The 11455-nt window shown below is 51.2% G+C and overlaps 2 protein-coding genes across 2 annotated transcripts; both read right to left on the bottom strand.

Annotated features, from left to right (window-relative positions):
• Positions 1-206: 206 nt before the first annotated feature.
• On the bottom strand, positions 207-4005 carry ABOM_002953 (uncharacterized protein; the record flags this gene model as incomplete). Its single annotated transcript, XM_022530083.1, has 5 exons — positions 207-317; positions 408-953; positions 1028-2147; positions 2579-3095; positions 3171-4005. The coding sequence occupies 5 exons, from the start codon at positions 4003-4005 to the stop codon at positions 207-209; spliced, it is 3129 nt and encodes a 1042-aa protein (XP_022392593.1).
• Positions 4006-4735: 730 nt separating this feature from the next.
• ABOM_002952 (kinesin family protein) lies at positions 4736-10252 on the bottom strand (the record flags this gene model as incomplete). Its single annotated transcript, XM_022530082.1, has 6 exons — positions 4736-5296; positions 5348-6033; positions 6096-9366; positions 9417-9592; positions 9648-9971; positions 10117-10252. The coding sequence occupies 6 exons, from the start codon at positions 10250-10252 to the stop codon at positions 4736-4738; spliced, it is 5154 nt and encodes a 1717-aa protein (XP_022392594.1).
• Positions 10253-11455: the final 1203 nt, after the last annotated feature.

Genomic DNA, 11455 nt, shown 5'->3' with positions numbered 1-11455 from the left:
CGTTATGCAACATATACATGATACCGTATGAGCGTACGGAAAGAAACATCCCACCTAACAGACAAGAAAGAAGCCCCAGCCTCGTCCTAGACACCATATACTCCAATACCTCATAATAAAGAAAATGAATAACCAATAAAAGATAGCAGGATGCCATATACAAGGTATCATCACCAAGATAACCGCACCTACTATATGAACCAGACTCAGATATCAGTCGCAGACGGATCAAGACCCATAAAGACCTTGTAAAGCCGTTTACTTGCCGCAGGCCCGATACGAGAATCTGTTAGAGCGCCGTTTCTGTCTGCAGATTTCTGTAGGGACATGTTAGTTTATTTCCACAGACATATTGTATTTAATTTGCTATGTTGCAAGTCAAGGGCAGGTAAGGTTATAGCCCATACCTTTACATCCTCCAACATGGCCGGACCATGCCTGCGCATTCCGCGAACTAGATCAACAGCACTTGGGTATTGAGTCGCAATGCCGTATGCCATGGACGCCGTGACACGGTTTACTTCCTGGAGCATTTTGATAAAGGTATCGGATTTGTTTTCGCCGGGTTTGACCTGACCTCCGTCCATGCAGAAGGCGGAGTCATTGCCTTCCATTCTTTCGCGGCGGTAGGGGACGGTCGAGACGTGTTCTGTGAAGTTTTTGATCCATTCGGCTGATTCAGCGGTTGCGTTGGTGTGGTGGATGAGACAGGAGTGTGTGACTTGGAGGGAGAGGAGCGCGTCTTCGATTGTGTCGTCGCAGACTGGGGATGTGGCTTCGGGTTTATTGGCTGTTGTTTTCTTGCGGCGGGAATTGGTGGTGGTGGTGGTTGGTTGGTCTTGGGGTTGGGATTCTGAGTATTGGCGGCGGACTTCGGCTTGATAGGCTCTGTTTCGGGCGTTTTGGGTCTTGCGCATCCAGGCTGTGAGACCTCGATTAGGTAGATTGGTGTGCTGGTGGGGTAGGCGGATTTGAGTCGGTGGACGTGGTGATCGAGGTCGTTCGTGCTAGATGAGGTGTCCATCACCATGTCTACGAATTCTTGCGCCGTTAAGAGAACAAGAACGTGTTCTTCTTCGCGGATATGAAACGGACATGGTTCCCAGTAGCCTAGGGCGTCGTTGTACCTGGCCGTGGCCTTCCGCCGCCACTTGACGACATTCGGGATCTCGCTGTCGAAAAACGTCTGCTCGACCTTGAGCCGTTTCATGAACTCGACCGTCTGATTGCCCACGCTCATTTCCTCGAATTCCCGTGCAAGATCGATGATCATCTCCGGCGTTGATTCCTTCTTGTCCACCTTCAGCTTATTTACCTCCGCAAGATCAGCCGCAAGTTGTTTCTCCCGCGCTTTCTCCTCCTTGGCCTTCTGCTTCTGCTCCTTCTCTAGCTGTTTCTCCCGCTCACGCTGCGCCTTATTTGCCTCCCGTTCCCGTGCCTTGGCTTCCTTATCTGCACTCGAAGGCTTCGTAGCCGTCGTCCTCCGTGGTGGTTTAGACTTCCGAGACTGAACCACTTCCTCCACCTCATCTACCTCCTCGTCCTTATCAACACGCCCCCTCCAATCCGACGATACTCCTCCACCAGACCCCAACTTCGACCGATCAAGACTCGCCAGCAAACTCGCCGTCCGACTCGATAACCCAGGCCGCTTATTCGTTGTGGTATCCACCCCAAGCAACTCATTCAAATCCGACATCCCGATCTCATCACTAAAGCCCTCGATCTCGTCGCGCGCATCTCCCCTCCCAACACCTCCATTCCCACCACCACCGAAATCATAATCATCATCATCATCATCAATCGTAATCGTATTCGCCCCGCGCCCTCCGCCCTCCCTCACCCGAGCCACACTGTCTGGCCCCGGAGCCGAAGACGTAAAAACAATCGGATCCTCCTCCCCACCCTCACAAGCCTGTGGCCCATCCGACGAAGGCAGAATATCATCCGAGAAAAGGAACAGCGGGTTCCTCGATGCCGGGATATGCGAGGGGCGCGCTGGTTTCGGCGAGGGCGGTTTGAGTGGACTGGGCTCTTCGCTTAGACGGAGTCGTTTCGGGGCGTTGGAGGAGTCGTTGTTATCGTCATTGTTGTAGGTGGGTTCGGGGAGGTCCCAGTCTGAGGAGAGGATTGGGAGGGTGAATGATCTTGGTGGGGGGATTGGGGATGAGGGGATGGAGGGGCGACGGGGTTGGTAGGACGGAGGTGGAAGTGGAGGCGTTGAGGAGATGAGGTTTATTACCTCTGGCATTATTTTGATCTCGGAGTTGTTTTTTTGGAGGTTGTTTTGGGGGGAGGCTTGTGTCCGTTGATAAGCAGATTGATATGCACGTGTCGCGTGCGGATCGCGAAGTCACGTGGTGATAACGGTGGGTTGTATATACTAATCACTTGTAGATTCATTGAATGCGAGAGGGTATTGTATTGGTTGGTGTCTATTGTACTGTACAAAGTAATGGAGGTTGGGGGTATTATCAGCAACAACACTCAAAACAACTTCAGGGCAAAAGCAGCAAGCAGCGAGAGCACGACTCCAGATAGGGCCAAAAGGACGACAATCTGCTGCAGCCCGGCGAACGGACGTCTCTCGCGCGCGAGCATGCCCGAGATCTCCTCCTCGAGTCGGTCGCCCATGGCCGTTAGGGAGAATTCTTGCTCCACCCTCTCTTTCGCCGCAACGGACATCCTGTCGAACTCCTTCTGGTCCATTCCGTAGAGCACCTTATCCATGACCGCTGTCCAGTCGGCATCCTTCTTGGCATCGCGGAGCCACCCCGTTTCGCCCTCGACGATCGTCTCCAACGGGCCGCCGGTATTCGACGCCAGGACGGGGATTCCAGCGCGCATGGCCTCAACAGGTACAATGCCAAAGTGCTCGTTGATAGGCGTATAAAGGAGCAATTTCGCGTGCTCGAGGAGCATATCCCGGAACGCAGAGGGCACGGACAACAAAAACAACACATCAATGGAATCAGGCACGGACAGGGCCGAAATAACCGTCTTAGATGTAGCAGTCTGCAATCCCAGACTAGTCGCAAGCTCATCCAGTTCCCGATGGTACTGCACATTCTCCTGGACCCGGTTATCATAACCACCTATAGCACCATCGTCAGCCCAACACCATACCCCGACCTCAAGAAAGAAAAGAACAGGGAAAAAAAAGGACATACCAGCAACAACCAACCTCGTCCCCTTCCTCTTCTCCGGCCCCAACCCATGATACGCACGGATAGCAAGCGCCATATCCTTCTTCCTCTCGAACCGATTAATACTCAAAAGGATCTTCTTCCCACCCCACAGCACCTGCCCATCCTTCACAACCACTGGCTCCTTCGAAGCCACGGGTTCCGTGTCAACACACGGATAGACAACACTAACATCGCCAAGCTTCTCACCCCCGAAAACCTCACTGACAACACCTCTCGTAAACCTCGAATTCGCAACAACCTTATCAGAAGCACTCATAGCCCACCCCTCGAACCAATCAAACGGGTACCGATAAAGCGTCTTAACAGCACTCAAGAGAGACCCTCCCTCCCCGCGAAACGCAAGCAACTGGTCCGGAAAATGACAGTAGAAGAGGATACGTTGTCGTTGTCGCGCAAACGTCTTTAGAAAGGGTACACAGGCGGGGACCTGGTCGACGATGAAGATATCATCTTGTAATTTCTCGCTAACCGTGCTTTTCTCATTCGTGTCGGAAGTATGGGCTATCTCTCCCAAGACGGAGATGGTGAGATGTAACTGTCTCAGGATCGCCATGAGGACATGGAATCGTCGGAATACATGTGCGGGGAATATCGTGTTGCCCCGCACTTTGACGTCGAGGGTGCCATCGCGCGCTTCTTCAAAACAGTGTGATTTGTCGCAGTGCGAGGTATAGATCGTTACTTTGTGGCCGCGGTTTTGCAGCGCAAGCGCCACGTCGATAATAAGACGCTCGGCGCCACCGATGCCCAGATCCGGGTGGATGATAATCACGTTGGAGCGTTTGAGGCCCGACATGGCGGTCTCGGAGAGGAATTGGGGGTTTTTTACGAGGTGGGATGGTGAGTGGGCATTTCTGTAATTGCTGTTGCGAGCTGGAGCTTTGGTCGAATATGCGACACGCGGCCATTGGCTACGTCATGTGATTTTATGGGGGTTATCTATCCTTATCTGATAAGGATCTCAAATAATCGATTCATGCCTGTGTTTGGCTGTTCCCCCGAATTCTTTGCTCCATGCCTGTACTCTTATGCTAGCTGCTTCAGGGACTTCATATAATTGTCCAGGGACCCTAAAAACGAGTTCGTCAATAAATATCAGTACTATCACACCCAACGGCCAATCATGTCAAATCATGGTGCAGACAAGCCTACGAAACTACGGTGAAATAGAAGTGAACTGTCCAAAACTGTCACATGACGGTCTTATATACACATCGCTCAGCGCCATTTGTTCAGCCTAAGATCCGGTATGTATAGACATGCAAGTATCAGGCTAACCCAATAAACCACACAGAAGCATATCATAAGGCAGGATTCGTAATGCAAAAAAGAGGGGGAAACGGGCATGGAGGGTAAACAGAGGAAGTAGTGCAAATCCACACATGAGAAGGAAAAAAAGGTATCGCGAATCGAACAAGGGGAATCGGCGTCGAATTCATAATACAGGGGAATGAACATCATATCTTAAGGGCCAAACAAAACAACAAATCTATGAGATAAGAAAAAAGATCCTGCAAGTTCAAGGATCAGAAGCAGTTCAGGGTGCTCTTCTTTTTCTTCTTGTTAAGCGCATTCATACGCTCTTCAAGCTGGGCTCTGGCGGCTTCAGCTTCACGGCGAGCATTTCTCTCCTCTTCCACAGCTTGGAGTGACAGGCGCTGAGAGTTGCGTTCTTTGCGAAGAGTGGTCAGCTCCTCCTCCAGCTGCCAGGCCTTCTTCTTCCAAGCCTCACAGTCAGACTTGACCTTGTTACTCTGGGCTTCAAGGTCTCCGAGAGCTTCTTCCAGAGTAGCAGTGAGCTGCTTCTCAGCGTAGAGATGCTTCTCTATGGTGCGAATACGAGCCTCCTGGTCCTCGACGACCTGGGTACTGGCCAATTCTTTGCTAGCGTGGCGAGAGCTTGGGGGAGAGATGCTACCAGAGGTTCCGTTGGTAGCGGAAGCAATGGTAGGGAGAGGCGGGAGGGGAATAGCAGGTGGTGGAGATGGGAGGGATGTTGCAGAGGAGCTCTTCCGCAAGTTAGAGGTGATAGAGCTGCTGCGGTCGTGGGAGGTAGAATCCTGGCCTGAGCTATTCTTGATTTGAAGCTGCAGATCCATTAGTGGTTGGACCTCATCGGTTATTGTGGGACGACTTACCTCAAGCTGTTCGATTCGTACTTTGTAAGTTTCGATATCCGTCTCGTAAGTAACAATCTTGGCCTTTGCATCCTCCAGAGCCTGGTCACGCTCCTGTTGGATAATAGAGAGACGGTTGTGGTGCTGATCGAAACTGTTGGTGATCTGCTCTTCGAGCTCCTCCACGAGACGAACACTCTTCTCCTTCTCGGCCGAAATCTCCTCAACAAGCGCTTCCTTCTTCTTGATCTGCTCCTCTCTCTGGTTGAGAGTATCTTCAAGTGTAGCAACCAAGACAGCAAGCTCGTTCACCTTTGCCTCTTTCTCAGTGTTGCTCTTAGTCAACTCGTCAACACGATCATTGTCATTGGCCTTGAGCTCCAGTTGCTTGCGAAGATCTTCATTCGTGCCCATCAACTCAGCATATTTATCAGAGAAATGCTGCTTCTGGGTCAGAATTTCCTGAATTTGGTCTGCCAGGTTGTCTGCGGTGACGTCGGAGTTCAGAAGGTTAGAAACCATCTTGAGCAACTTGACCAGTTCGTCTCGCGACTCCGTGATCTCGGATCTCAGAGCCTTCAGGGCGTTGTCATGCTCGGTGTCCTTCTCCGTGAGTTGCAGTTCATACTCGGCCTGTGCTGCAGCCTTAGCCCGTGCCTCTAACTCGACAAGCTCTGCTTTGTGTGATTCCTGCAAGAGTCTAAGTCCTTTTTGTAGGAATCGGCATGTGATCTGTGGGACTCGATTTCCTGCTCAAGTTCAGAAACACGGTTTTGGCGCGCGTCGATTTCATTTCCACTGGCGTCTTTCGAGGTGAGGAGTTCCCTCAGCTGTTCCTGAGCCGCGCCGTGGGACTTCTCTAGAGAGGAAATTGTGTCCACGTGAGCAGCAGCTGTAGATTTATGCTGCTCGATATCGCGCTTCAGTCCCTCAACAAGCTCCTGCTGCTGGGATCTCTCGTCCTCCAGAGCCTTTGCGGCCGCCTCCTTCTCGGCAGACGATGCTTCACCAGCAGCGGCTCTTTCGGCGCGCATTGAATCCAGAGTGGCTAGAGCACCGTTGAGCTCTGCAAGCGTGGTACTAAGCTGCTGCTCTGAAGATTGCAGAGATTCTACAGCGCTCTGGTGCTTGGTCTTCCATTGGGTCAATTCGCCCTCAAGAAGGCCGATCCTCTTGTCCTGCTCCTCAGCACCTGCATCATATGCTTTAGCAGCTTCCTCTTGAGTCTTGAGAAGAGCCTTCAACTCCTCAATTTCAGCAAGCAGATGCTTTTCTCTGGCCTCATGCGCTTCCTTCATCTCGTTGATGATGTTCTCCTGCTGGACAACTTGGTCGCGCAACTGGGAGACAAGACCCATATCCACTGATGAAGCGCTACCTTGCAGACTGGAACGTTCACGAGTGAGCCCAGATATGATGGTCGATTTTGTCTCCATTTCCTTCTTCACGCTTTGGTTTTCAGCTTCCAAGGCTTGAATACGTTCCATGCGATTGTGCAGTTCATGCATAGCTGAGTCCAAATGTACCTCGAAGTTTTGCATCGTATCAGGACGACTCTCAAATTCTTCCACTGCAATGTTCCGCAGGGCAGCTAGAGAGCGATGCGCTCGGTCGACATTTCCAATCAGGGTTTGGCTTGACTTCCTCCGAATGACAGGCTTATAGCCTGGTGTTGTGGGAGGAGAAACTCTTGGCTTCTGGAGTTCGGACTTGAGTGATTCGATGAGATGTAGGGTCTCAGCGTGTTCGGCTTGTAGCTCAGCATATTTTTGGGTCATAATACTGACACCTTCCTGATGCTCAGAGAGCAGTCTGCGCATGTGCTCGACCTCTTGTGCCTTGGCCTCGTCGATTTCAGACACTGTATCTACATGGTTTTCTGCTTCGGGTCCGGACTTGGCGTTAGATGATTCGTGCGAAGCAGCAGGCTCCCCGACCAAGGATAACTCCGATGAGAGTGATCGCGAGGAGGACTGTTGTATTCCAGTCTTCGAGTCGGGGGCCTTGACATCCTCTAAAAAAGACACGGGTCGCGAAGTAGGGGCTGGTGAAATGAGATGGCGGGTATCGGGTGAGGCATGCCGAGCTTCGTCCACAGCATCCTGCCGCAGGTCGGCCAATTCCTTCATAGCTTGCTCATACTTGGCTTCGAGCATCTCGTACTCGCTCACTGTAGACTCGTGCTGCGTACGCAAATCGAATAGCTCCTGAGTGACCGTCTCGAGCTTATCCGCAACGACCCTGGACTGAGTCGGGCTAGGGGTCCGATCCTGGACTTGTTCATTCTGGTCGACCTGGAGGCGATCGGCAGCATTCTCCAACACTTTAAGATCGTCGTTAGCCTCAGCAGCCGGCTCCGAATTGAGGGTGTCATCCTCAACCTCGGGGGCGGGCTCACCAGAGTCCTCGTCGGATTCCGGTATAGCAGTTTCAACGGCTTCGGTCAACACATCAAGGGACGCCGCCCGCCTTTGAGGATGGTAAGCACGCTTAACAGGCGTCTGCATCTCCGGTTCTTCGTGGTCCCTTGTTGTGCTGCCGTTCTGCTGGCTGTGATCAAGATCATATAGGAGGTTATCCAATTTGCCCAAGCTCCTTTGACGCTCGATGACATGCTCCAGGCGATCCACTTCTCGCTGCATAAGTTCCATATCTTGGTCGGCTTCCGCCAGGCGCTCTTCCAACGTCGTTATGTAATCTTCACAGTTAGCTTCACTATCGCGGGCGCGAGTCAGTTCTTTACGAAGCTCTGAGATGATGGCCGCTTGTTTCTCTTCACCGGAGGACTGCCCATCAAGCCTAGACTCCAGTTCATGGAGGTAAGTTTCTGTACCGGATTCTCGTTCGAGAAGCTTCTGGATGCGAGCTTGAAGTTGTGTATTTACAGTTTCGACGTAAGTGCATCTGGTCTCACGCTCCAGAAGCGTACTTTCGGTTGCCGATAGTGAGGATCGCGTATTGGAAAGGGATGACTCGAGACTCTGGATGGTCTTCTCATATTCCAGCACCACTTGCTCAACAGATTCCGCAAAAGAATGAGACCGTTTCAACCTTTCAATGGAGTTTTTGCCGATGTATGACGCGGCGTCATTCGGATCAGTATTCTCTTCTGTTTCCGAATCTCTAGCAAGCTCGGAGATCAATTTAGCATGTCGTTGGCTGAGCGCATTATAGCTTTCCTGAACATCGAGGAGCTGGTTCTGGAGGTCAGCCTCCCTCTCATTCTGACGCTCCGACCGGTCTTGGGGATCGACGCTGCGCCTTTCATTATCCTCAGCATTGCGGAGCTGCTGTCGCAAAAATGCCACTTCCGCTTTGAGTCGTTCAATCACGGCATGCTTGTCGCTCTCATCATGGACTTGTTGAATTCGAGGTTTACTTTGGATCGCTCTTGCTCTCTGCGCATACTGGACTGTGTTCAGCGTTTCACTGAGGTGGAACTCGGCTGGCGTCACACACGCAATCATGTAGGTGTACGCATTTCCACCCAGAGAGTCTTGCAGGAGCCGTGTAAGTTTTGAATCACGATAGGAGACGTGCGAGCCTGCTTGACGAGAGGACAACTGCGAGATGACCTTGCCCAAGGCAGCTAGACCAGCGTTGATAGAAATACCTTCTTTGGCGCGCTCTCCGGACGCTCCGGTATTCTTCAGCCGTTCGCTTCCAGCCAGATCAACAAAATGGAACTTGCTCTCCACGGTAACGGAGACATCAGAACCAGAGGGTAAATCGGCGGGCATGGACATCCGTTTGTCCTTGGTGGAGGTGACTCCGTTCGCGGATTTGCGCTGAACAAGGTTCAAACTGAACACCGCGTGCGATCGAGAAGACTTCGCGTTAACCGCAGTCGAGTCTGTCTGTCGAATGGTCGAGCCAAAGTTCAACGCGCCTAGGAGGTCATCGATCGAGTTGATGTTGACCTGGTGCAGACCGGTAGGAATGATGCGACCCTTCGTGTCTTCGCGAATGGTAACCGTGCTGCGCTCACCTGTGGGCGTTGAATCTGGGATAAGGAGATCTCTCAGGTGCTCATTATAAATCTACACATATCAGCCTCATTCTGATTCGCCATTGAGGTATATAACTGTACTTCAACATAAGTAGCTTTCATCTGCCAGTTTTTTTCAGTGTTTGCCTTGCTGAAACTAGAAGCTGAGCTAATCGAATATCGCGCGGGCGTCCGTAAGCCTGTCGAGCTGTTGCGGCTGTGCTTCGGGGGACCTTCCAATTGTTCGAAAAGATATTGGGCGGCGCGTGGGATGATTCCTGATTCCGTGAGTCAACTGCATACTCCAGCCGCGCTATACTGAAGCAGACTCACCCATTCCTTGACTCGAAGTCTGTTCATTGGGCCCCGATGTTCCCATCGTATAGGATTTACCCGCACCGGATTGGCCATAGGCCAGAATCGAGACATTGTATCCCTGTAGGAAAGAAGTGACGCTGTCGTTGAGGTAATCCCAGATACCAGCCTGATCTACCGTTTCGGGAAAGACCCGGTCAAACACAAACAATTTGCGACCCTGCGGAACATCCACGGCTAAGTTGGTTGGTGTGGTGACGTGGACCATGGAACGTTGGAAACGTTGCGGAATTAATTCATAATTTGGGTCGTCGGGCTTCAAAGGGGGTCGGACACGGACGGCTGCGAGGGTATTAGTGCTGTACCGGAGAAGATCGATAAGGCAGTCATGTTTCCGCGATCGCGACAAATTTCCGCGCAAGCAAAGCGCTCGGGACTCAAAATCCCAAAGCGGACGGGGAACATACCAACTTTGACAGCGTCTTACCATCCTCATCAGAGGCCCGGCTTCCTCCGCCTTGCTTAGAACTCATGCTCAACCGACTGGTGCTCCTGGGGGTACGCATGATGCCGCTGAGTCGCTGAGGCGCACCTGACGGCGAACCTGGCGGCGAGGCCGTCATGACCCTTTTATCTGGACACTTCGAGCGGGTTCACTTTTGGGCGAAAAGGTCGGGCGTGGTGGGATGCGAAAATTGCTCTATTGGTCAAGAATGGCAGAAGGAGGGTGTCATCAGCGGTGATTAATTGTAAGGGTATTTGTTGTCTAAGGCTTTTTTTTTCCTAGATTGTGTTTTCCAAGAAGTAGTCGCACGGTATGGCGGCCTGCGGCAATCGGCGACGTGAGTGGTCCCCTTATTTGCAGGGCAGACAAAGCATACAAAAAGATCGAAGACACCTAGTTGGGGATCCAGCAAATTAGACACAAGATAAAATCAAAAATCGAACACAAAAAAGCCAATGGTAGCGAGCAAATAGTCCAGCGCCTCGAAGTGCAGCGGAAACAAAGGAGGGAAAGAGCACCGACGACAAAATGACAACAACACCAGCAGAAAAAGAGAGATGGATGGAAAGGAAAAAGAGTGCCAATGACAGGTCTGGGGTAGAACTTACCAGGTCGTTAGTCGTTAGTCGTGGCAGCAGCTACGGTAGTAAGCATTAGTCGTAGGGTACCTGAATCCTAGACTGGTCGAAAGAGTACGGAGAGAGAGAACGTAAACTAAAATGGGTAGTTTAGAACTTAGTTCGTCGTGACTCCTGAAAAGGCCGGTCAAAGTTAATTGGTGGCCTCCCACAATTGAAGCGAACCAAAACTGGGGCGGTTGATCCAGTTGGCTAGAGTTGTTCACAGTGGAGGAGACTGTAGACGGTAGACGGTAGACTACGGCTAACAATATGTGAGAGTAGGGGGGGTAAAAGGAGGGGCGGTGCGTAATTAATTCAGGAACTCATTTCCTGAAGAGCACACCTTTTTTTTTTTAAAAATTAAAAAATAATAATAATAATAATATATGCAGGTTCATATTTGCCCCCCTCTATCTCGATTAGTTGCCTATGTGGAGTTTTCTTATAAGCCACCAGGAGAAGAGGCGGAAAATAAAAAAATAATAAAAATAAAAATACAAGTAATATAAAAATACCAAACCATAAACCATGGAGACAAGAGGCTCAGACCCAAGCGGCGGGCAAACTGGGCGTTGTCTCCTTTCGACTATCCAGGAGGTATTCCAGGTTGATCCTTGGGCATACACCTACTCCGTACATCTACTGAAGCCCAAAGCAATGATAATGATCCAAAAAAGAATGCATGAAACTGGCAACGCTGG

The sequence above is a fragment of the Aspergillus bombycis genome (assembly GCF_001792695.1).
Source record: "Aspergillus bombycis strain NRRL26010 chromosome Unknown contig00013, whole genome shotgun sequence".
NCBI classification, from domain to species: Eukaryota; Fungi; Ascomycota; class Eurotiomycetes; order Eurotiales; family Aspergillaceae; genus Aspergillus; species Aspergillus bombycis.
This window is presented reverse-complemented; position numbering and strand designations above follow the sequence as displayed.